The sequence below is a fragment of the Agelaius phoeniceus genome, chromosome 15 (assembly GCF_051311805.1).
Source record: "Agelaius phoeniceus isolate bAgePho1 chromosome 15, bAgePho1.hap1, whole genome shotgun sequence".
NCBI classification, from domain to species: domain Eukaryota; kingdom Metazoa; phylum Chordata; class Aves; order Passeriformes; family Icteridae; genus Agelaius; species Agelaius phoeniceus.
The window spans coordinates 13928144-13952971 of NC_135279.1; the positions used below are offsets into that span (position 1 = coordinate 13928144).

Sequence of the window (24828 nt, forward strand, 5' to 3'; positions counted from 1 at the left end):
TCGATCTGCAAAATGAAGATAGAGGCTCTATAATGGCTCCGCAGTGAAAGAGAGTAGGGGCAGGTTGGGTGTTGGGAAGAAATTCATCCCTGTGGGGGTGGTGAGGCCCTGGCACAGGTTGCCCAGATGAACTGGGGATGCCCCAGCTCTGGAAGTGTTCAAGGTGAGGTTGGACAAGGCTTGGAGCAACCTGGAACAGTGGAAGGTGTCCCTGCCCAAGGCAGGGGATTTGGAGCTGGATGATCTTGCAGGTTCCTTTCAGCCCAAACCATTCTGTGATTCTATTATCCTAATGTATTGATTTAAATAAGTTGTACTAAACACAGAATAATTGCATTACCAAGTCACTACTTTACAGAGGGCTAAAGCCAATTTTATAATCAACATATAAATTACCACCTATAATTTAAACTCGGAGCTGGTACTTGCAGCAAGTGCTTTGTTTCCTGAGATGTGTCCCGCACACTGTGGGAGTGGGGAACGCGGCCGGCTCTGCCCAGAGCTGTGAGCATTTTGCTTTTGTATTTCAGTGCCACACAGATGCGCGTGAATCACCAGGGATCGCTTTGTTTATTTATTATGGGGGGAAGGGGGTGGTTTTTTTGCCGCTCTTGCCGGTTCTTTTAGCACATCCCCATCTCTGCGAGCCGAGTGGCACGGGGTGGTGTTCCCGCGGGGCGCTCGGGTGTCCGCGGCCGCGCTGACCGGTGTCTGTGTCCCTGTGTCCGCTCTCTGTGTCCCTGTGTCCGCGCTGACCGCTGTCTGTCCCTGTGTCCGCAGCCATGCACCTGCTGGGCCTCAACTGGCAGCTGCAGCCGGCCGAGCCGCCGACCTTCAGCAACGGCCTGCGCCCGCCCGGCGACGACGGCCCGCCCGCGCCCCCTGCCGGCAGAGGTGGGTCCGCGCCGCGCCCCCACACGAACCGGCCCGGCCCGGTCGGACGCCACAAACTGCCCCAAACCTCAGCTGAGCTGCCACAAACTGCCCCAAAACGCCACAGAACTGCCGTAAACTGCCCCAAACCTCAGCTGAGCTGCCATAAACTGCCCCAAAACGCCACCGAACTGCCGTAAACTGCCCCAGCTGAACCGCCACAAACAGCCCCAAACCCCAGATGAACTGCCACGAACCACCCCAAACCCCAACTGAACTGCCCCAAACCCCAGCTGAATTGCCACAAACCACCCCAAATCCCACCCAAACAGCCACGAACCACCCCAAACACCAGCTGAACTGCCCCAAACCCCAGGCTGAACTGCCCCAAACCTCAGCTGAACGGCCATAAACTGTCCCAAAACCCCAACTAAACTGCCTCAATCCACCCAAAACGCCACCCGAACTGCCCCAAAACCTGAACCACCACAGTGCCGCAAACCCCCAGCTGAACTTCCATGAAGTGCCCCAAAATGCCACCAAACCACCCCAAAATGCTGCCAGACCCCTACAATCCTCCCCAAAATGCTGGCCAACAGCCCCAAAACACCACCAAACCCCTAGAGATTACCCCAAAACGCTGCCAGACCACCCCAAAATGCCACCCATTGTCTTCCTCCCATGGCTCTCAGCACGCCCCATGCTCACACTAAATCCTGCAGGTTCTGGTCTATCACCAGTGAAGTTGTGCTGCCGAGGGCACTGGGGAAGTGCTCTCAGAAATGTGCTGTGTTTACTGGCTACTGTGCTCTTTTCCAGGCATAGCTTAGGGGTCCCAAAGAAAGAGGAGGCTGAGGGAGCTGGGGCTGTTCAGCTTGCAGAGGTGGTGACTGAGAGGGGGCTCATTGATTGTGTAAATATCTGCAGGTAGGGCTCAGAGCATGGACCAGGCTCTTCACAGTGGTCCCAGCCAGCAGAACAGGAGGCAGCGGGCAGGAACTGATGCTCAGGAAGCTCCACCTGACCATGAGGCAGAACTCCTGTGCAGGGACCAAGCACTGGATCATACTGGCACAATCTCCCTCACTGGGGATATTCCAGAACATTCAGGACACAATCCTGTGCCCTGTGCTCTGGGATGACCCTTCTGGAGCACGGGGGCTGGACCACGTTGACCTACTGTGATCCTTTCCAACCTGATCTGTTCTGGGATTCTGTGAAAAGCTTTAGTAGAAGCAAGCATTGTAGTGCTTGAGAGAATTCAAGAACTGGCTTGCAGCCAGGACCACATCCCTGGTTCTTCTTTCTCAGTGAATTCTAATAGCAAACACCAAGGACAGCAGAATTTGACCCATGGTAAATGGTCTGTCCTGTGATATTAATGTGAGAAATTAGACAACAAATGGTTTCTTTTTCTCTTAAAGAAAAACTGTGTTCCAGAGGAGGATGACAGAGACATGGCAGGTGAAAGAAAAAATAAGTAAAACCTAGAACCAGAAACACTTTATTAAACTGAGAAAACCTGTATTAAAAACACAGAGAAGTTACATGTCACAAAAAGGATTTTAATAATTTAAATTGAATGTTTTGTACTGGTGAGGTTCAGAGGTTTTCTTTGCTACATCACAGTAAGGTCTTCTCTGGTTATTATAAAAATTATGGGGAGAAGGCAGAACAGAATGTTACAATCAGACAAAGCACCTCCCACGCTTTAGTGGGCTGGGATGGTGGATGGCATGACTGGAACAGGAGAAGTCTGAGCACTTGATTTTTGTCAGCTGAAGAATTCTGTTCAGAGGCTGAGCACTGCCTTGCACTCAGGACCTGTGTCTCATGTGAAACTTGGTAATTGCCAAAGCAAGTGTTAGAAGCAAATGCTGACACAGGATACTTGAATTGGGAAAACAATCAGTTAAAATAGACTTGGGAAAGGAAACTGAATTGTTCTTTTATGAGCTTGATCATTTAATGGATTTGCTTCTTTCTTTCAATAAATGCTGCTGCACCTCAGCTTCTCCATGTTTTCCACGGTGGATCTAGTTTTTACTTCCTCCTTGTCGTGAAATCCTACACCCTGATAGTGCCAAAAACCTGAAAATTTTTAGACAAGTGTTCATTGGTTTGGCTTTCATCTCTGACTGGCTGTAGGTCAAAGTGCATGAGCAGCACATCCCTGAGTGCAAGGCAGAACGTTTTCATTGCTGCTGAACTGCCTCCAGGTTGGGCACAGGTGAGAGACTCTGTGGTTTTGGGCAGGAACCCGAAGAGCTCAGGTCGGCAATTATGGTCATTTAGCAGACAACTGCAGGGCTTTAACACCTTTCCCAATTCCCTCCCTGCAGCTTTTTGTTGCCATCTCTGTGCAAATATAGGGCAGCAGGACTGCAGAATTGGAATGGGCTCACCTGCCTGGGGCACTTCAGTGCAAATTGTGGCAGTTTATCCTAGCCCCACTCTAATTAGCTTTGCACATTTGAAGAGGCTGAGATGCTGTTTTGGGAGTGGTAACCTCCTGTAGAGGAGACAAGGAGACAGAACTGCTGGTTATGTCTTAAATTGCTGCAGTTAGCTTTCCTCAGAGCACGTTGGAAAAGTTTACTTGTTCTTCTGACATTTTGTAGAAGGTTGCTGAAATGCTGATAAGGTGGGGGAAGGAGGAAGAACAATATTTCAGCAAGTAATCTTCCACAGTGGAATAAAATGAATGACAGGTTTGGGTGAACACAAGGAATTTCGAGAAGACAAATTCCTAGAGCAGGGAAAGGTGAAAAGTTTTTCTACCTCACCTTTCTTTTTATGTCCAAGTTAAAATTGCTATCCCAGCAGTTTTTAGGAAAGCCTCTGACAGCTTTTAACACAACAACCATTTCAGGGCTCTGGCTGTGGAGAGTGACCTTTCTATAATTGACACAACTCAGGATGAAGCCATTCTTTTCAAAACACGGGTCTCCCAAAGAAACCTTTAACCCCTACTCTGAGAAGGGCCACTTAAACACAAGCTGTGCCTACTCAGCAAGCAAAGCATTTTAAAGTAGAGCAATTTGAAAGGAGAAAAAAAAAAAAAAAAGCAGGTATTCAATTTGATCTGCCTGTTCCTTATTAAGAGACTAAATTCTGGTAGGAAATAATAAAACTGCAATTTAAGGGGAATGTAAATTACTTTATTACTGCATTTTCCTATCTGAATGGAAACAAAATTCACTATTAAGATAACACAGTTTCAGGTTTTTTGTAATTACACACTACATCTCACTAATAGTGGGTATGTCTGAAAGGAGGAGGCAAGTGCAATGGGCAGAAAAATCCCCAGTGCTGCTTTAAAACTGCAAGTGAAGTCCACCATGCTGTGAAAGTTGTGTTCAAGTAGGGATTTAAATTAGAAGACAAAAATTCCCTTCCTAATACAGATCATAAGGCAGTAACCCTTCATAGTGCATAAAACCTCAAAAATTGATACTGCCTTGGCATTTCTATGGGGATGAGATAGATTATTATGACATTAAAAAACTTTCTGAGAGTAAAGCCCATTTAGCTCTTATGTTGCATAAGGATAATGCTAGAATTTGGGTGTAATAAATCTGAATTAAGGGGGAAAGTGGGGGAAAAGAAAAGAGGCATGTTTGGGAATAATTGCTTCTTCAAAAAGCAGTGAAATAGATGACCTTGTGGGATTTATCTGTATCTAAATTCTATTCATCTATGCCAAAAGTTTTCTAGATTTAAAATTACGTGGTGGGCTAGACACACATTTCCATAAAATCTGTGACCATGAGCTGTTTCCTTTCTATTTGACAGAATACACCTACACTAACCCCAGCTGAAACCCCATATAAAGAATGCTTTGGTGTCAACTTCTTTGTTTAGGACATATTGTCTTTGATGTGCTCACAAATTTAGCAAATTTTATAGTAATTCAAAAATGACTTAGTACTTTTTATCTTGATTGTTTGCTCTAGTAATGCTCTAGAAAGCTGAAAAACACAGGAAGATATTGTGATCTCTGATTCTAGAACCTCCCATTTTAAAAGACACCAAAAGTAATTGTGGACAATTGTGGAAAGATCACTTTAGGCACAATGAATGCACTGACTAGTTGGAAAAAAGTTGATATGAATTTGTGTTTTGATACTCACATAATCCAGGGTTTGCATCTCTTTGGATGAACCAACCTGATCCAAGCTCATGCTCAGTTTGAGATATTTCATGAAGTCTACCACAGTGTATGTGGATTTCAGAAAGACTTTTTTCAAAAACATTGCAGTTATTAAATATTAAAGTACTGAAGTGTCATGAAAAATACTTGTTTCCAGATATCAAATTCAGAATTGCAAATATAATGTCAATAATGAAACGAAGAAAGTTTAATTAGCTGTTAAATTTGGCACCATCTCACTTGCTTGAGCTGAGAGAGAGGAAAACCAGATTTCTACTGATGTAGCAGAAATTGTCCTTGGATGGATGTGGGAAGCTGAGCTCAGCAGTCGTTGTGGAGCTGTACAGGTTGTCTCAGCTCTCTCCAAATGATGCTGAGAGCTCTGCCAGATGCTGCAGCTGCGAGTCACATTTTGGGTTGCACACAAACTGATTTCTAATAGTCAAGATATTTTATTAGCAATGCAGCACACAGGCAATGCTAAAGGAGTGACAGAATTCTGAAATGGGAGGATCTGCCATCCTGCCAGAGGGATGAGCTGGGCTTCAGATGCCAGCAGAGCAGCTCCTGACTCAGTGCCCGAGGCAGCAGTGCTACCCCCGACTGTGCTCCTGCTGAAACCCACCCAGCACACGGTGCAAGGCTCAGCAGCAGCTGCAGGGAACTCTCTGTCGCCTTGTAAAAGATAAACTCATCCCTCATTAACAATGTAAACAACATGAATCTCCCGGTTCCTGCTATTTCCTGTCAGACGCTTTGAAACAGACGATCAGAATGTAATAACAGTCAGTGTGTTTTAAATGTCACTTCTCTTACCTTCCTTCAGTTTAATCAAGACAAGCCATCATTTTCCAGGTGGATTAATCTTATTAAGTATTTATGTGGCTAATGTAATGTAGATCTTAATTAACACGTTGGCAAGCAGAACTGTTAAGATGGAGGCTATGAAGGCTAGCAGATGTGGTCTTCTAAAAATACAGCAGACTTAAGGGCTATCTCAGAAAAGCAAAGGATTTGGCTAAATTCAACAGGAGTTTTAGATTTGTGGGTGTGTTAATGGTGATAGCATGAGTTGCTCTGTTCAAAGTTAGGTGATGAAGTTTGGTAAATGTAGCAGGATGGAATATAAGAAAATAAAGATGGTGTAGAAAGTAACCTCACCCCTAAGGAGTTGCAGCTGGGCCAATTATCAAAGATTAGGAGCAGGCCTGACTTTACCAGGCCACAGCTGTAAGCAATGAGCAGAAGATGCTATAAAAGAGTGGGGCTGGCTGGGTGAGAGGGGAACTGGAGTCAGTGGCTGCTTTGTGAAGAGGAAAGAGTCAGTGCTCTGAGGAGATGCCCACGAGAAACACCATGAAGGTATGGAACTTTTGTGATAAGGAGACAGCAGTGTGGAACCCCTGCAATAAGATGACAACAACTTAATGCTGTGTCCAAGGTTCCAGTTTCCAGAAGTCCTCAGTTCTCACTCAGGCACCAAAGAGATGAACAATCAGAGATGACTGTTATCCTGATTTAGAAATCCATACTAGTATGTACTTGCTCTTTGTGAAATGCAGTGTACCAACAGATCTTAATTTTAGTTTGGTTATAATTTGCTTTTGATTCTGAAAGCAATGTCTCTTCTGAAGCCATGCTCACATGAATGTCAAGATGTGCCTAAATTTTTAGATGTATCAGGTGTGTTGTATTTTAGTAAAAGCAAACTGCTTCATTTCCCTGCCCATTGATTGGCTGCAGCTGAGCCAGAGGTTTTGTGCAGACTCTGCCTTTGAAGATTTTCTTTCCTCTTGTCACAATAGAATTTAGGATGCTGACTAGACAACCTGAGGTTTTGGTTTTGTACCAGAAGCTGTTTTTCTGGACTTCTGAAAGCTCATGCACTCAGAAGCTTCCTTCCTCCTCCTTCCCAAAACAGAGCCCATTGGTGCCTCAGCATCTTCAGTGTACCTGAAGTTGAAATGTGCCACAGCAGCTCCTGCAGACAAACTCTCATTGCCTGGCTTTTTAGCTCATTGCAGCTGAGGGAATTTGTTTTGCAGTAGCAGTCAATCTATTGTACACATTCCAGAGATAATCTGTTCTCACCTGAGTCCTAGGGCACTTAGGTGATAGTAGATAATTTGAAGTGTAAGTTCATACAGGGAGTTGTCAGTATGGTAACAGTGCATAGCACTGTTTTTTCCACTGAAGGTATTTGTATGGAAAAGGCATTTTCTACTTTATTTTATTTGCCTTACTGGAACAATAAGACATGTCTGGCCATATAAGTAGCAAATTTACTTAAGGAAAAAAGTTAAACTATCGTGCAGAACCATAGTAATTCTCACACGGTCTCTTTTGGCAAAAAGTCAGTGGAGTCTATTTTTATATTGAATGGTTTCCTTTACACAGCTGTACCATAAATTTCTTCAGAATTCCAAGTCATCTGTGAAAATCCCTGGCTATATAAAAAGAACAGCAGAACAATAAGCTAGATAAAAAGATAAGATAAGCTATGTCTGCAGCAGCGATTTATAAAAAATATAGAATTACAGGAAAAGAAGGTAAAGAGAATTTAACCAACCCTGTATTTAATTTGAGGTTGTCCACATTATCTTGGTAGTTCATTTCAGATCCTCTGGAATGGTTGTTCTGCCAGATATTTTTCAAGAGTGCCATCAAGATGCAATTTGCAGTCATCCCCATGATAGAGGCACACAGCCACAGCACTGGAGTTAATTGCTGTTTAAATGTGATGTCTGCAGTGTGACACTGCTGGTAGCCAGATTTCATTTTTATTTTTAATTTTAGCTACAGTGTAGGATACTGTAGTTATAAATAATCAGGTATATCTGGTTGCAGTGTAAATACAGCTCTGCCTGCATGGCTGACACTGCTTGACATCAGTTAAATTAAAGGCTGACTGGGCATGTCCCATCCACTGCCACCTTGAATCTGACCTCCAGCTCACAGATGAGACCTGCTGACAGCTTAGCAGGGGGAGTTTGCATTGCTCTTGTCATGGATTGCCTGTCTGATAGCTTCAAAGGCAAATACACTTGAATGCTAAAAACAGTCTTTTCAAATGTATATGCCAAAATAGTAATTCAGCTGGGTAAATAAAACAGCAGTTTAAATGAATAAGTGTTATTTAGTTGATGAATATATGTTTGACTGAGTGATTGAAATGGCTCCCCTGGGTAAGATGAAGAAGTATGCTTTTAAAACTCTTTTGTAGATGTTTATAGAGAGAAAATGACAGGGGAAAAAAAAATCAAGTATCTATGGGGTTATGAGATAAACATAGAACTTCACAACAGTCGCCCACAACAGAGAGAATGATCTTGGGATTCATTTGTTCACAGCAGTATGAGTAGTTTGGGTTGGTCTTTCTTCACAGATTTGTCAGTTTGTCACATCTGTACCTTCACTTAAATGCAGTTGATGCTCTTTGAATGTGATCTGCAATGGTCCATCAAATGGAAAAGCTTCTAAAAATAGCTGGAGGGGAGTGAGTCAGGTGGCAAGATACATTCTCTGCATTAGGAGGTGAGGACTGAAGGGAGCTATAAAAAAGCTGGAGTCTCTAGTGACAGGCTTTGCCAGGGAAGCTGTTAGTGCAGAAAAAGGCATTGCAAGTACCAAAGTTAGGATGATGGTCTGCTTTTCAGATTTAAAAAAAATTTCAACCTTAGCCTATTAAGTGAGGTAGATTCAGTGGTCATATCTACTTTGCATTCCTCTCTGTATTTATATCCTGGGAGGAAGGAATATGAAGAGGCCAGTACTGAGACACCTCCTGTAATATTTATATTTACTCTGCCTTACATTATTGCTCTGCCTTCCTCATCCTCAAGGTGAGAACTGTTAATAATTCTGTCATTGTTAACAATTCTGTTTTACAAGTAGGCATCTGAGAGCAGCAAGATCATGACCAACCCAGGTGCATTGACAGTATCAGAGCAAGGAGCAGAACCAAGATGCTGTCACTGGTTTTGTGTCTCATACCAACAAGGATAATTCAGCAGGAATTTATGAGAGCATGATTCAATAATGCATAATCTTTAGAGTTTATTGATATCTTGTGGGACTTAAAACTTTATAAGTTGTTAGCTAAGCTTGCAAATATGAAACCTAGATTTTAGTATAACTTCAAGCATTTCTAAATTTTGTTATTACAGCATTGTAATGTAGCTCCATAAAAACAGGAAGCCATGATTTAAATTCTTAAAAGCAAAAGGAAAGGATCCTTTCAGCATGCCAGAGGTGAGGCAGCAGCTGTTCCTTGCAGATGTGGCACAGGCTGGGTATAGAGCATTCTGAAATACTCTGAAGCACTACAGAAATACAGACTGAAAAGAGTCACCCATCTGCCCCATTCTCTGCTGCAGGTTAAATATATCTTGATCACTTCTGAGAGCTGATCATCTAACGTGCTCTTAAAGTCCTCTGCTGGGGTGAACCCCTGTCACAATTCCCTTCCCAGGGAAATTTTCCTGAGATGTTCCAGGAGGAGTGGTTTGGAGAACTAGAAACCAGGTCATTTGTGTTGTAGACCAAAATAAAAGTGTATCTGTGGGGAGATGCTACCAAGGACAATATCAAACTGAACAGAATCATTTCAGTGTTAGGTAAACCTGAATCAAGTCTCTGGGCTCAGTAATAACTACAAATTCAATTGTCTTATCTGCAGTTTTTACCAATTTTTATTTCACCATGATAACTTCAACATTCTGATGAGAAATTCAAAGGAATTGTCTTCTAGTAATTTTTTGGAGGAAAATCTGACATCCAATATATTTTTTTACCTTTGCATGCTGAAGTAGTATGAGTGTAACTCTGGTTTTCCCCATGGCTGAAATTTTATTATTTTAGCTTAATTGATATATTTGAGGATCCTTGAGTCCTGAAAAATGCTCTTTTCCACAGAGAAATACAAAGCAGAATTTTGGATATCCAAAGGAAACTGAGGCTAAATTTATCCAGAAATACTAAAACTTTGTAAATAAATTTAATTCTAATGAAAATAAAGTTACAATTCTAGAGAATATATACATAATTAGCAAAAGCCATTGACAGTTTTGGAGTTTCTTTAATAGCCAGTGAAACTATAACTGCCAACAGAGACTATTTTGGCCTCTGTACATTTGCTGCACTGGATAATAATAATAATAATTCCTGGAAATAGCTTTTTCTTTGACTGGTTGGCCATGGATATCTTGCTCCTGAAGAAGAATGTTCTTTAGAGTGTGTCAAGGAGCCTTTTTCAGATTAGGTACAGTTGATGTTCATTAAAGAATGCTTCCAAAGAAATTATTTACAGCCTGCTTTTTAATATTGAAAAAATATTCATCATTTATTACCATATGTTAGAATTGTGAAATAAATGTAATATCCTCAAAGGAGGTGAAGGTGCCTGCAGTCTTTTGCTGACTTCCCAGCTCTGCCAGTGATAGTATAACATGCCACAGGTGATTTTTGGTGTGTTCTCTGCCCCTGGTTTTCCTCTCCATGTAGGTGGGTAAGAACTCATTTAAATTCTAGTGAGGTGGTGCCTGCCTTCATTGAGATAGGGACCTTGAGATATCCTCTGTGGCAGTAATCCATTAGAAATGAAATCCTGTCGTTTCCATGAAGCAGGATGTGTTTGGATCTGGTTGTTCTCTGTGGCTCTAAGGGCACATTGCTGGACACTCTCAGCCATTTTTCCTTCCTTTTCAGCCTCTTGTTGCAGCTTCTCCTGCTTTCTGTTTCTCTTTCAGTCATGTTACTGTAGACCCATTAACATAGAAAATGAAAAAACAAACAAGTTTTGAAAAACTGTAGAGCAGTTGGTATTCAGAGCATTCTTTTACCATTTCAAAACACTGCCAACATAGTATCTGTTTCATTATGTACAAGTGTAAGTGCTGCTAACATAGATAATTTAGAATCTATAATTGAAACCGTGCTTTTGCTGCTCTCTCAATTAAAGATAGTCAAGACAGAAAAGCTGTTACGTACTTACCTGCTGGAATGATATGTTGTTGTTCTGTGCCATCCCATTACATTCATACAGTGCTGGAATGTATTTCAAGAGTAACTTGCCCTTTATTGAAAATAGCAAGAAAAATCCTCATGAAGTAAACAGAAAAACCCCAATGAAGTAAACACTTTTTACAAATGCTGTCAGGTTTTATCAGAGGTACCATCTCACTACCATCACTACCACCCAGTCTATGGTAATAGTGGTATTAGTGATACCTTTAAATTTCTGTGACTGTCAACAGATAGTTTCTGTGGTTGTCTGATTTATTATAGTGTCTTTGTAAGAATTTTTAAATGGATCTCTCACCATGTTGTTTGGGAATACAGAACACAAAACCAAGCATTGCTGTGAATTGTAGCTTAAAAACACTGCTAACTCCATGTTCTGCACTCCATGTTTAAAATATGTGTAGCCTCAGAACCTGTTCAGTTGAGAACAGAAGGGATTTGCACCACATTTTAAGAGTTGACTATTTCATGGGCTGGAAGCCAGAGCACTCAACCAGAAAGGCCTTGTATCTTGTCTTCAATAATGCATGCTGGAAAACCAACAAATGATGGATTTTAACTAACCAGAGCACAAGGGAAGAAGACTTGTAGATAGACCCTGCTTCAGGCAGAGAGAGCTTCAAAGGCACTGCACTGAGCTGTGCTAACTCTGTTTCAAGGAGAAGATGCATGTTAGAGTACAGACATTGTCCTCTAAACCCTTTTGTGTGCATTTCATTTCTTCTGTCAACTCTCTATTCTGTGACCTAAAGTCTATTGGACTACTTCAGTGAAGAAAACAGTGGTAATAAAAATTTGCAATCAGTTCATTTAGATTGAAGTTACCCTTCAGTTCACCTTTCTGGCAATTTTTTATACCCCAGTTGTGTACAAGATGCAACTGAAAAGAGCACAGAGAGATTCACATGTGTTTAATTGACTCTGCTGTTGCTGTTTGATCAGTGAGGAGCAATCACAGAATTAAAGCGTTTGAGGTATGAGAAGATTGCTGATGCTCTATGGGAAAAAAAAAAGGTTTGCTGTGTTTTTGCTTTAAATAGAAGGGCCAAATTCTTACATACTGATTGAAACAGCAGGCAGATTGCATCAGAATAAGAAAGTTACCATTTGATTTAAGAGGTGTCACTGCCACAGATGTTAATCTTGAATGAATAAAACGACGTGTATTTAAACCAGTTCTCTCATTTGATTTATGTTTGCTTTGTTTTATAGGACCATGGGTCACTAGGAATAGCAGCATAGATAGTGGAGAAACAGAAGTTGGCCACAGGGTCACCCAGGAGGTGCCCCCCGGCGTTTTTTGGAGGTCTCAGATCCATATCAGCCAGCCACAGTTCCTGAAGTTCAACATATCCTTAGGGAAGGATGCTCTTTTTGGTGTTTATATAAGAAGAGGACTCCCACCATCACATGCCCAGGTACTTTATCAATGTGTTTGTTGGCTTTGAATGTCAGAATGCAAAACTTAGGTCATCTTTGTTAGGTTTATGTTGGAGTTTACAGAATTCAAGTTTAGGGATTTCCTGAATTCCTTCATTTGTCATATTTGACTGAACCACCCTCATCTTAACATTTTTAGATTGTTCAGCAATACATTTATAAAATAAATTATGCTTCAGCAATACATTTATATATTATTATAAAAGAATAATGCTTCAGCAATACATTTATAAAATAAATTATGTCTTTGCCATTCAGATGAGGTTTTAATTCTCTGGTATAATCTTGGCACAAACTGGGATAAAACTATCCAGTTATCTATGAGACAAAACTGATGATTTGAGGACCAAAATCTTTGATTAAACTTGGGAGTAAAGGAGTGAGGAGCTTGATTTGGGTTTATTACCTCTGCTTCTAAGAATTTGTGCAGAAGGAGCTTTGGCTGTGCAAAATTCATCAGCTTTCTGTAGTAAGCTGTTTTCCAGTGTTCTGTGAGTTACTGAATGGGTGTGTTTGAGTGGTAAGAAATCAGGATCAGCAGTGCACAGCCCAAGGAGGGGAGGACGTGGTCAGTTTTCCATGTTAGCATACAGTGTCCTGAAATTTGATACAAAGACTGAAAAAATTGGGAAATTGCAGAGGGCTGCTGACTGATTTTCTGTCATTTCCAGCCATCCAGACAACACAAAAAATACATCTTCAGAGAATGTGTTCCAGGGTGGGAGCCTTTCTTAAGAATGTTTTGATTTTGGCTGTAAGGCTTCATTCAATATGCTGTCTTGAGGGTGAAATTCTGTCTGTGGATCTTCATCTGTTCCAGCGAGGTCATGGCATAATTCATCCCGCATGTCTCGTTTAATTCAGAATTTTAGAGCTCACTTCCCCTATTCCATCATGAATAAAATGGGAGTTTATTTGAGGAAAACAAACAAAAGTGTAAATCATTAAATGAAGATTACTTAGGGCAACCAAAGCTCTGAAGCAATCATCAAAGTTTGCTATAAATACAGGTTAATTTTAATTTTTTGACTAAGACGTGAGGGAGGTATGCCTGTATCTTTTACAAGAATTCCAATTGGAAGTAGTTGGTAGTACAAAATATTTTCTTTTAATTCAGGATGAACTTTATTTTGCTGTATGATCAGATGTATTTGTTCTAGGTTTCATTAGATGTTCTCATCTGAGAAGGCTGTGATCGGGCAGAGTTTTCTCCTTTCACTCCACCTCACATGAATAGAATAGAAATTTTGTGACCTTTCTGTTAAATTAAATAATGAGAAATATCATCTGTGTTTTCCTGTTGAGCTGAATTCCTCCTCAGGGTACCAGCTTTCCTGTCTTCAGAGGAAGATCTGAACCTCTTCATAAGTGGGGTTAATGAAACACACTGTGTATAAACTAATATAGATCTGGTCTGAATCTGCAATATGAACCAGCATAAACTTCCCACATTCAGGCAGGGTCTGGGTGCTATAGCAGGAGGTTACATGGCAGTTTTGCCCAGCAATCAAAATTCAGTCAAGCTGCTACCAAGAGAAATTATTTTAGAATAAGAAATGCAAGCTGTTACAGACCTGAGTTAGTGAAAGGAAGCCTTGTTCTGACAGAAAGGAGCACAATACTTTTGTATGAATGAAAACAGTCTGAAGTTGACACCAGACGATATTTTAAAATTGAAATTTAAAATCCTTGTTTCTGTAGGTTAGGGACATGAGCTCTAAAGCAGTGAACAGCTTGACAGTTCATCACTGATCAGTGCTCATATGTCAAGCCGAGTAAAATCCTTTGTGGGAACAAGTCAATAATCAGCAAATTAGGTACATGATTAACCTGAGACAACAAGATGCAGTTCCTGTCTGAGAGCCCTGCTGAGATTTAACCTTCTCAGTATTACTGTTTAGCAAATATTCCAAGTGCCTGGTTTAGTCAGTCAAACTGATGTAGCTGTAAACTTGTCTGGATGCAGCCTGTGTGCTGTGTGCAGGGGGAGTGGAGCTCGGAGGAGAGGCAGAAATGCAGTTTGGAGTGGCAAGCAGAGTACAAACAGGAATGCGGTGCTTTTGGGCAAAATCCCTCCAACCTGTGTAGTGCTATGCAGCAATAACAAAATGCACATTGCAGGCTTGAATGATCAATAGGAATTTAGCAAAAGAGAGTCATATTAATAGAATTGATAATGTATAGAAAACGAACTGTAAATATCAAATAATGCATGAAGTGACTCTGCAGAGTTTACAGCAATTGTGGTGTTGCTACATGCTGGTAGCACATTCCAAATGATGCATGAAATGAGGTAACCTGAGAGGAGCTTCCCTGCAATGTCTGGAGAAGGCAATGTGTGGGGCTGTATTGTTTTCATTTCCAGCAGCGTGGCTTATACTTATAAATGTTTCATGTCAAAATGAAAACTCTTTTCATTCAGACCAGGAAATGGCTTTATTTGAAAAAATACTTGGAGAGCAGGGGAGCATCAGCGTTCCCTTGGTTTTTTAGCAGGTGCTCAGACACTTTTAGGTGCTCAGAGCACCTCAAAGTTGCCTGGTGAGGCTGGCCTGAACTGGCTGGATTGTGGCACATCCAAATGTGGGAGCAAACCGCTTGGTTGGCTGCCATCGTGGGTGTCAGATGTTTCATGGCTGTGCTTTAATGAATAATTACCAACTGGATTTTATGAAGAACTAATTTTAGAGCACTTTGCAAACAAGTTTCCCTGCCATATGTTTTCCTGGCTGCTTAGATCCTACAGGGCTTTGGCATAAAGGCGAATGCTGGCCGCCACCCCAGGCGTGCTCCCCTTCTCCTGTTGGATATGCATCCCTCATTGAGATAAGAGCTCTAGGAGATCATTCTTTTCAATTCCTAATCTCCAAAACTCCTAGGCATTTTGTGGAGGTATGCAAATTGTTTTAAATCTAAGACAATCCCTGAAGATTATGGCAGCTCTCTGCATTTCCAGTCCTGAGCCCTGCGAGCTCCCTCAGCTCCACAGTGGTCACAAGTGGTTCCTTTCCTCTGTGTGTGGCTGGGCTTGGTGGCTTTGTGCAGTGCTGGAGTCACAGCCATAGGTGTGAAGTTCCCAAACTGTTCTGCTGACTCCCCGTGGTTACCAGAAAAAAAAAGCCTTTATTAGCCCATTAATAAAATGCATCAGAGGATAGAAAGCCCTGAATGGAGAAATTATAAAAACAAATTGCTCAGAAAGAACTTAGCATGAGATTTTAGGTTTGTAAATAAAAGTAAGCAGTAGGATTTCAGTATGCTGGGTAGTAAAAATAAACAAACTCACCTAGAGAGTGAATTTGGAATTTGTTTAGCGATGTAGGCTGGCAAGTCACTTGCTTATATTGGGCTTTAATCATAGTAAGTACTCCCTGCTGCAAAATTGAACTCTGATGTAGTCATTTGGGATTTCTGCTGCATGTTGTTCCTGAGCTGTTTTAGCCATTTTTGTGGCTTTCAGTATGAAGCCATAAACTGTAAAGGATCATAAAAAAAGAAAACAAAAAAGCCAAAAGTCAGTGAAACTTCCAAATTACTTCCATGATTTAATTTGGTTTGACATGTCCATTCCCTAATTCATGTGATTTAGTGGCCTCTTCCTTAGCAGTTGTGTGTGTGTGTGTGTTAGATTAAGGATTCCACAGTTGCTTTTTAATGATCATGAAATTACTTGCCTCCTTTTCCTAGATGGGTTTTCTAATCTATTCATATATGCCAATAAGTAGCTTTAAAGCAAGAGTGATATCTTCAGCACAACATTATGTAAAAGTAATTAATCATGCAAGGGTGGTAAATCAGAAAATCAACAGGGCCGTGAAAAGCAAAATGGTGATTCAGCCAAGCATGTGAAGAATCTTATCTGCTTATGAGTTCCCAGTGTCATCTTGGTGACCCTTCAGTCAGGGATTTTCAATTTTGGGGCACAAATACCTCGTCCTTACTGACATACTAAGATTAATATACCCAGGGAACCACCAGCAGATACATTAATTTCCTTCTTTCTTTTTTTTTTTTCTCAGTCCTTAGAAATCCAAAGAGGTATAAAAATGTAATATTGTTTTCTGTATCACTTTGCACCAGTACTTCAGCATTCACAGAGTTATCCAGATTCAGTCATTTTGCTTTTGCCTGGGCATTAAACTATTTGTCCTGGTTTGATTAAAGAGGGGCAATACCACTGCTAACTGTACCAAAGTTAAAATCACCATGCCAAGGGACCTGCTCTCACTAGGTCACACCCCATCATCATGAAAAGAGATTCTGCAGCTAAAACTACTTCAAGCAGCTTCAGGCTGAAAACTCTTCCCCTTCGATCTGGCCAACTGCTGAGCCTTCTCTGCTATATGAGGTAGAATCAGCATCAAACAGGGGGAGGCAGAGGAACCTGCCAGCACAAGCAGAGAGGAACAGCATGTTGCCAGTGAGAAATGTCAGCTTTTATTGCTGCTTCCCCAGTTGACCCTTTTTTGAACAATTGTTCTGAAGAGCACAATTTCTTTTTCCCAAGATGTTGCCCAAGTAATAACATTTCCCAAGGAGGTGATGAGTCTGTCCTTAACCTCTGACTGTTAGACAATGGCTTTTAGCAATCTTCCCAAATGCCATTGATTTCAGAGATAGATATATGTGTGTTTGGTACCTCACATATGCTGAAAGTTCCTGGCATGCCAGAATTCTCTACATCTCTGGCATGCTTTGCCTGAATTTTACTAATTTATCTGATTTACCTTTTCCCATTTAAATCATATGTGGAAAAAGGCTCAAGTGGATGGCAGTCTGATATTGAGTGAAACTTTTTATTCCACTTCTCTTACTTTGTTCCTCATTTAAAAGCATAGAATCATAGGTAGAGTGCATAATGCACTCACTAGGATGATAGCTCTCAACATTAGTAGATTGGGGCTCAAATTTCTCCCTGCCATGGATTTTCTTTGTGGAAAGGCTGCAGGTCGGTGTCACTTCCACAGTTTACCAGGAAGACAACAGTTCTGGCAGACATTTCCCTTTGTTGTAAGGCTCAGCATACCAGGGCTCTGTAATGCTGGTACATAAGAGGTTTTCAGCTAGAAAGGTGAGGCTTTATACCCCAGTTTTGGGTAGATGTGATGGCACTAGAGTGTTAAATTTGTCTGTCTTCCACTAATAGGGAGAATCTTCATTATTTTATCACAAATCATGAATAATTTACTAGGGCTCATAGATCCTGAGTGGAATACAGTGTGCAAGACAGTGTGTGTGTCCTTCTCTGGATGTTGATTCTATTTGGGAGGCAAGGTTACAGTTTTCAGTTTAAACTGAAAGTAGGGGAAGGTGGATGTTTTCTCATAGCTGTTGTGGGCACAGCCTGGAAGTGTTAGAGATAACAGAGGGAAATGTAATGAAGCTACTGGCAAGCAAGCACATACTATTACTGTATTTTATTGAACACATGCATCTTTCTTTAGACATGTCTATTTATCTCTACCTACTCCTACACAGATAAATGTGTCTAAAACAAGATGTGTTTTCATAGGGGACTTGTTATACAGCTATCAAAAGATTAGATAGATTGTTTTTGGTGTTTCTTAAGGGCTTCCCTTAGATAGGGACTATGAGATCTACTCAGTTGAGCTTGAGAGCTCCAGAATCACAGACATTAATGACAGAAAAAAGCCTATTAGGACAGCTATCCCAGCTGCTTTGTTATGCAGAGTTATTCCCTGTTGTAGACTAACCAATATTTCTTCCAGTCTTGCTTAATTGTGGCATCTCCATTGGGAGGCTATTTACTGAGCTTAATAGATGGGAAGCTTATCTAACATTCATCTTAAATTTCTTTCTTTCTTTTTTTAGTTTCATGCCATTAATGGTGCCATCGCTCTTATGTTCTAAATAATCACTTGCTCTGTTTGATCCCTTTTCCAAAGATTAATGCAATGTTCTACCTTCTTTGGAAGCCATCCAAACAGAAATTCTGTTTTCCTTAATATAAGTTCAATTCCCTTATTTGTGTTATTCCTTTCCATGCTTCCTCTGGTTTTTGTATCACACTTGCCCTGATTGTTCCTCATACAACCTCAGGTAAGCAACTTTTACTTTGTGATGTAAAACTTGTGCAGTGTATTTTTATCTGGTCATGAGTTACATTAGATAAACACATTTCCAGTCTGTGCTATTCCTCTTTCACATTCTGGGGGCTTCCATTCAACAATAGGTCTGGAGTTACACCTCAGATATCTGTTCCTGTTTCAAAAAGAATTTATTGCAGGCCATTGCTTAGAAAAGGGCGTGGGTCTCCTGAGTCTCTGAAAGCTGTGTAGGAACCTAAAATTAATAGGTCAAATAATAGATTTCAAATTGTTTCTCAAAAACCATCCTGTCAATTGGTACATTTTATGATCACCTATGCAGAGGAAAGATGCATAATTCTAGGTCACTGTTTAAGAAAGAATAAAAGTCACAGAATGTCTTTGTGATCCATGGTCAGCTAGTAAATGTTAGTTTCCCATTTCTTCCAGAAATACCATTTCATAACAAGGTAAAGGGAGAAAATAGAGAGGCAGATTTTTGCACTGAACCATTCTGTATTCAGGTCTGTTTGTTTGGGATTTTGTTTGTTTGTGTTCTCTTTTTTTTCCCCCCTTGTTTTTGGTGTTTTCCCTCCCGCAGTATGATTTCATGGAGCGTTTGGATGGCAAGGAGAAGTGGAGCGTGGTGGAGTCGCCGCGGGAGCGCCGGAGCGTCCAGACCCTGGTGCAGAACGAGGCCGTGTTCGTGCAGTACCTGGACGTGGGCTTGTGGCACCTGGCCTTCTACAATGATGGCAAGGACAAGGAGGTGGTCTCCTTCAGCACAGTCATTTTGGGTAGGTACTCCACCAGCTGGGTGTTTTTCCTCTCTGTTTATACCCTCCCTTACCCAAAGTTGGAATATTTTCCTGCAGTCCTCAGTATTTAGCCTGTTTGTCCTTATGTGATGCTGTGCATTTTTTTCCTCAACACTGCTCTGGCAAAGAGTCAGTAATGGCGTGTGCTGACTTTAATTCCCTCATTTTTCCTCTTAATATTTTAGCATTCCCATAGATCTTGAGTTTAGTCTTGGAAAACAAGGCTCAGAAAATTCAGTGTGGTTTGAAGCATTCCCCAGTTAATATTCCCCTCCCTTATCTCTGTCATTTTGATACTTTTTATTTGCTTCTCTGAAGATGCTTCTTTACACCCAGGTGGAATAGTATCCAACAGGAGAGCTGTTTAATCTTGGTGGAAAGACAGCTCAAGAAAATGACACCTGCAAATGAGATTATTGTTTGCAGCCATCCTAGAGATTAATTGAGACCGTTAATTAGCTGTATGTTGCTTTACAGCTTACCAGTCACCTAGCAGTGAGTTGTCTCCTCAATGTGGTGGAAGAACATCCAGCTGCAGTTTTGTTAGAATAGGATTACATTCAGTTGAGAATCAAACTGAGTCTAAATTCTCCAAGCTTTATTAGATTTGTTGTCCTTTGAAGCTCTTAATGAACTTTGCTGACTATCTTTTCACTGTGGTGTAACAAATTCTGAGGTATCCTTTGTGATATTCTGTCCTGGCTGGTGAAGTCTGAAATGGCACTGTGTTGTAAAAATCTGTAATTCCTCTAAGTTAGGGATACTATAAAAAGTAAAAATGAGGTTTTAGATTTAATAGTCAGAGGTGGTTTCTAGTCTTGCCTTATTAATATGTAGCTTAGGTTTTTTTCCTTTTACATTAGTATAGCATTCATTTTGTTGGCCTAAGTCCCAAAGGGTGTAGGTGAATAATCAGTACTGTCATTAAGTACAAACATAATTGTTTCTCTTACCCTGAATTAAGATGAAAAAAGTAGTTTTCTATGAATCTTAAAAAATTGATATATACATGGAGTGGTTCCACAAACTATCAATTACACAAAAAGCTTTTGTATCACTTCTCTAAATTCCTCCCCTGCCAAACCATGACATTATATAATTTTTCCCCCATATTTCCCATCGAAGGCTTTTTCCACTTCTCTAAAAACAAGAATATTTGTGCTCATATCTTGTTATGCCCCTGTTGTGCTTAGAAAACCTTAGGATATTATAAACTGCCCTTTACAGGGTTTCCTGGTCAAGGCTATAGCTTTCAAGAGCATCAAAGGTGTAATAGCCAGGTAGGCTACTTGATAGAGCAATGATAGTGATTGAAACGAAATCTGGAGAAAAATATGGTGTTTTATCTGGTTCTACACACCTTGTATCAGATGCTTCATAATGAAAGGCTCTGAGACAGCTGAACATCTCTCTGGTGTGGAAGAGGAGGAAGAATAACAGAAATTATCTTAACTTTAAATACTAAATTGACCATGATTTTGAATACATAGTAAATGCTTTTGTGTGCCATGAAGCAAAATAATGAATAAATCTATAAACAAGCTTCTTCATGAGACAAATTGATATCTTTGAGCATTACATTTCAATTTTTTCTTTCTATTGTTTATATGACTCATTTCAAGAGCCCAAGCTACTGACATCTCTTTAAAAATTTGCTTTAGACATTTTGTATTTGGTGTCCTGTAACTGTGAAATTAGATTTAAAGTTCTACTTGAATCCTTTTCTTCTTTGCAGTTTAATGTGACAAATAAAAATATTCTCCATAGTTCTGTTAGTTCCAAATCCAAATTCTCTTTCCTGTGATGTCCAGCAGCTTGATTTGGTGCCTGGGGCTGACAGAACCATTTAGTTTGGAACCACAGGTCCCACAACAACAGGGAGTGATAGTGAAGAGTAATATTCCAATTAGATTTTTTTTCCAATAATTCACTGTTGAAAATATGTTCTGCTGAAATCCAACAGCTTTCAAATTAAAATAATTTTAAGAATTAATTTCCAAAATGGAATTTTATTTTTAGATTGTTATTATGCAAACTAGTGTATGCTTTATCCAAATGCTAACAGAAATTGTGGAAAATAAGTATTCTGGTGCAGCTGAAATATCAGGCTTTTGTGTCTACTCTTTTCATGTTATTGAGGTCATCAACATTTCAGTCAGTCACTCAAACTCTGATATTAAACTTTGTCCTGTGTTTTTACAAAACTCTTCTTCATCCTCTTGCACAGCCACCTGCATCTTTTTATTCATTTCTTTAAGGATCAAGTAGATTTGCCAGAGCAAAAGAGCTCCTCTTTATTATGTTCAGCAGATATTTTGTCAGCTTAATTAATGAGGCTTTAAATGCCTGTAGAAGGAAAAGAAGAGCGAGTCCTTGGGGTGATCAGTTTGCCATGGCAGAGTGGCTGAGCTAGAAGAGTGTCATTGCAAAAGGGAGAGTGTTGATTTTCCTGAGGAAGCATTGTGTTTGCTGCACTGTATAAACTCCAGCATGGCTGTGGAGGTCCTAAGACCTCCTGCCTATTTTTGGAACAGAGGATTTGAGTGCCATCAGAAGACCTTGGGTTCTAATAAAGCCCAGAACTTAATATGTGACTTTAGTGTGTCACTAGATCTCTACGTGTACTCATGCTCTCATGGCACTCAGTGCATTCTGCCTCACCTGAACCTTGTGCTGCTAATGTTGTTAGGGGTTGTACTTCTAAGTATCGAGGACAAATTAAAATGGAGAAAAAATAAACAAAAAATCTGTAGCCTAAGTAGGCACCAACCAATTAATGTGCTTGTGATGCTTTAATTTCAGACTCAGTGCAAGACTGCCCACGTCATTGCCATGGGAATGGCGAGTGTGTCTCAGGTGTCTGCCACTGTTTTCCAGGATTTCATGGAGCAGATTGTGCTAAAGGTATCATTTTCCCCATATTTACAAATAACCACAGTGTGTGTCTGTCATCTATTGATCTACAGTGCCTGCTAGCTAGCATGGGTCTGAGCTAGATTCAAATAGAACAATTTGCTTTTTTTATTCTTAGATGTTGAGTTAAATATGTTCAAGAGAAAGTATTGCCACATTTCCAATGAGCTTGCATAGCTACAGCCTTTTTTGTGGCAAAGGCAGTAGACAGAAATGGCAGAAAATATTTATTTTCTGGAAAAGTGGATGAATTATCAGTGCTTTCTGATAATCATTGGCTGGTCTGGAAGAAAAGACTGGTTGTCTTCGTTGATAGAGTCTAGTACATATTCTGGCTTGCCTGAGCCTTACTTTTAGTACAAAGCATCTTTCTTGCATATAAAATTACTCTTTGACCAAAGGAACTTTGCCTTTTGTAGAAAAATAGGTAGGACCTGATAAAATCTTAAAAGAAACATTTTGTGAAATGTCAATTGTAAATTTAACAACTAAAACTGGGAAATACACTGCTATCAAGGATTAAGTAGAAATCTAAATGACATCTATGGATTGGCAGTATGTGTTCATTAAGTTTTTCCAAGAGTTTTGGATAGCAGTGGTAGGGAAAGGATTCACAAAGAAGGACCTCTTTAGTTTGTACAGCCAGTAGCACATGTGTTGTATAAATTTAGTGGCCTGGTTGCATTCCCCTCTGCTCCTGAGCACACTCGGAACATTTTACAGTTTGCTTCCTTCTTAGTTTGTGTGAGATTTAGGCACACTATCAATATCATGCTTACAATTATTTTCCAGGGGTTTTTTAGTGTTCCAAGGGGGAAAGCCTGGTGTTTGAAAGCTTTTTAAGATAACTTGAAGGGCCTTAGAAATTTGCTCATTTCTTCTTGGACTCCTGATGCAGTCATGAGGAGAGTTCATTGTGCGCCTCCTCTCTCAATGCTGTGGCACATCCACGTGTCTATGAAATACTCCTTGAGTAGCTGCTATAGTTGTACTGGAGTGAGTAATTTCTGGGTTTTGTTTCCACACTTGGCTCTTGAAGGTGCCCCAGTAAAAAAAAAAAAAAAAAAGGAGAAATAGAGACCCCAAGGGCCTTGAAAAGCTAAGACTGCTGTTTCAGCATTCACCTTGCTCATTTTACAGAACATTCAACTAGTTGTTTGATTACCTGAGAAATTAAGACAGCTGGTAAATCTGGAGAGGAGCTATCTGTAGTGCACAAAGTGAATGGTGTGATAATGTGAGCTATAAATACAGACTGACAGCTCTGTGCATTTCTGTGGTGTTAACCTGTGAAAGTATGCATGCAGTGACTGTGTGCTTCACTGCCACCCTTCACACATACATGGCCATTATATCAACCCATTTGCATTTTGAGTTGTGCAGCAATCCTGCATTGTCTACTGAACCTCTGTGTAGCCCTGTATGCTGTGTTAGTGCTAGAAAACACTTCGTTCAGGCTGTGACAGATGAATAGCTTTTGAATAGGGTGCTTGTCAAACTATTTGTCAGGCTTCTCCTGCCCCTCAGTGCATTTCCTCTGCTTCCTGCTTTGTCCTTTCTGTGTTGTCTCTTTCCCCTCAAAAGCAGAAATGGTTTCATGGAAGCTTCCTTCAACTCTGGTACTGTTTTCTTGTCAGACATCATGGTATTTCTAAAGAACAAAGAAGCCTGAAAAACTGCACAAGATGAGAACATGGGTGTGTTGACAGAGCTGGTGTTTCTGTGCTGGAACAGCTGCACAGCGTTACCCTGAGAGCTGGGTGTAAGGGCTTTTAGCCTCACCTCTTTCATGCCTGTTCTCACAGCCACAGGCTTTTCTGCTTACTTGAATGCTTTTCATATGTGAGAGCAGTTTCAGAACACAGAAGTCAAAATTGGCATTCTATGTAGGGTAAAACACAGGGAAATGAGATAGAGAATTACAACTTTTACATCATACTACGTGTATGGACACATGTTTAATGTAAATTTATATTTGAACTGTCACAAATATGGAAGGTTAATGTTTTTTTTTAAATTTTATTTTTTTCAATTATTATTTCCTTAGCAATGCATCTTTCAATATCTCATTTCTCCACCATAAAATAAGTTGAGTCAAGACTCAAATGTGGAGAAAATGTGAACAAGCTCCTCAGATGGCTTTTAGAACTTGGTCCATGGAGTAACAGCAGTCTAAGAGCTTCCCTTTGTGTGAACTCCAAGTCTGACAGATACAAAACACAATCCTTCATCCCAGGGCTGATCCTGAGGCCATCAGAGGCAGTGAGACATCAGGGGAGTCTCTGCAAACCATTTGCAGGCAGTGCACAGGGAGCCCCCCATCCACGTGGTTCTAAAAGATAAAAATGAGGGAAAGCTGTGAGACACAGCACAGATTTGACTTCAGATCCATTAGCTTCAAGAAAAACTATGAAAATTATTGAAAAGAGATGAACTTTTGGCCCAACCCACAGGGTGTAACGCACTTTCGTACCCAGATTGAAATAGAACGAACTTCACCCTCTCAAACACTCCTGCCAAACCCTGTGTGGGGTATTTCTCATTCTGTGGAAATAGCTTATTA

The 24828-nt window shown here is 40.6% G+C and overlaps 1 protein-coding gene across 17 annotated transcripts in view; it reads left to right on the plus strand.

The window, feature by feature from the left end:
- TENM2 (teneurin transmembrane protein 2) overlaps positions 1 to 24828 on the plus strand; it is an 884487-nt gene that overhangs the window by 756014 nt on the left and 103645 nt on the right. For all 17 annotated transcript variants that reach the window (XM_077186468.1, XM_054642789.2, XM_077186471.1 and 14 more), the window contains 4 exons: positions 781 to 894; positions 12260 to 12465; positions 19136 to 19331; positions 22155 to 22256. In XM_077186468.1, coding sequence (XP_077042583.1) covers positions 781 to 894; positions 12260 to 12465; positions 19136 to 19331; positions 22155 to 22256 — 618 coding nt within the window. The remainder of the gene's footprint in view (positions 1 to 780; positions 895 to 12259; positions 12466 to 19135; positions 19332 to 22154; positions 22257 to 24828) is intronic.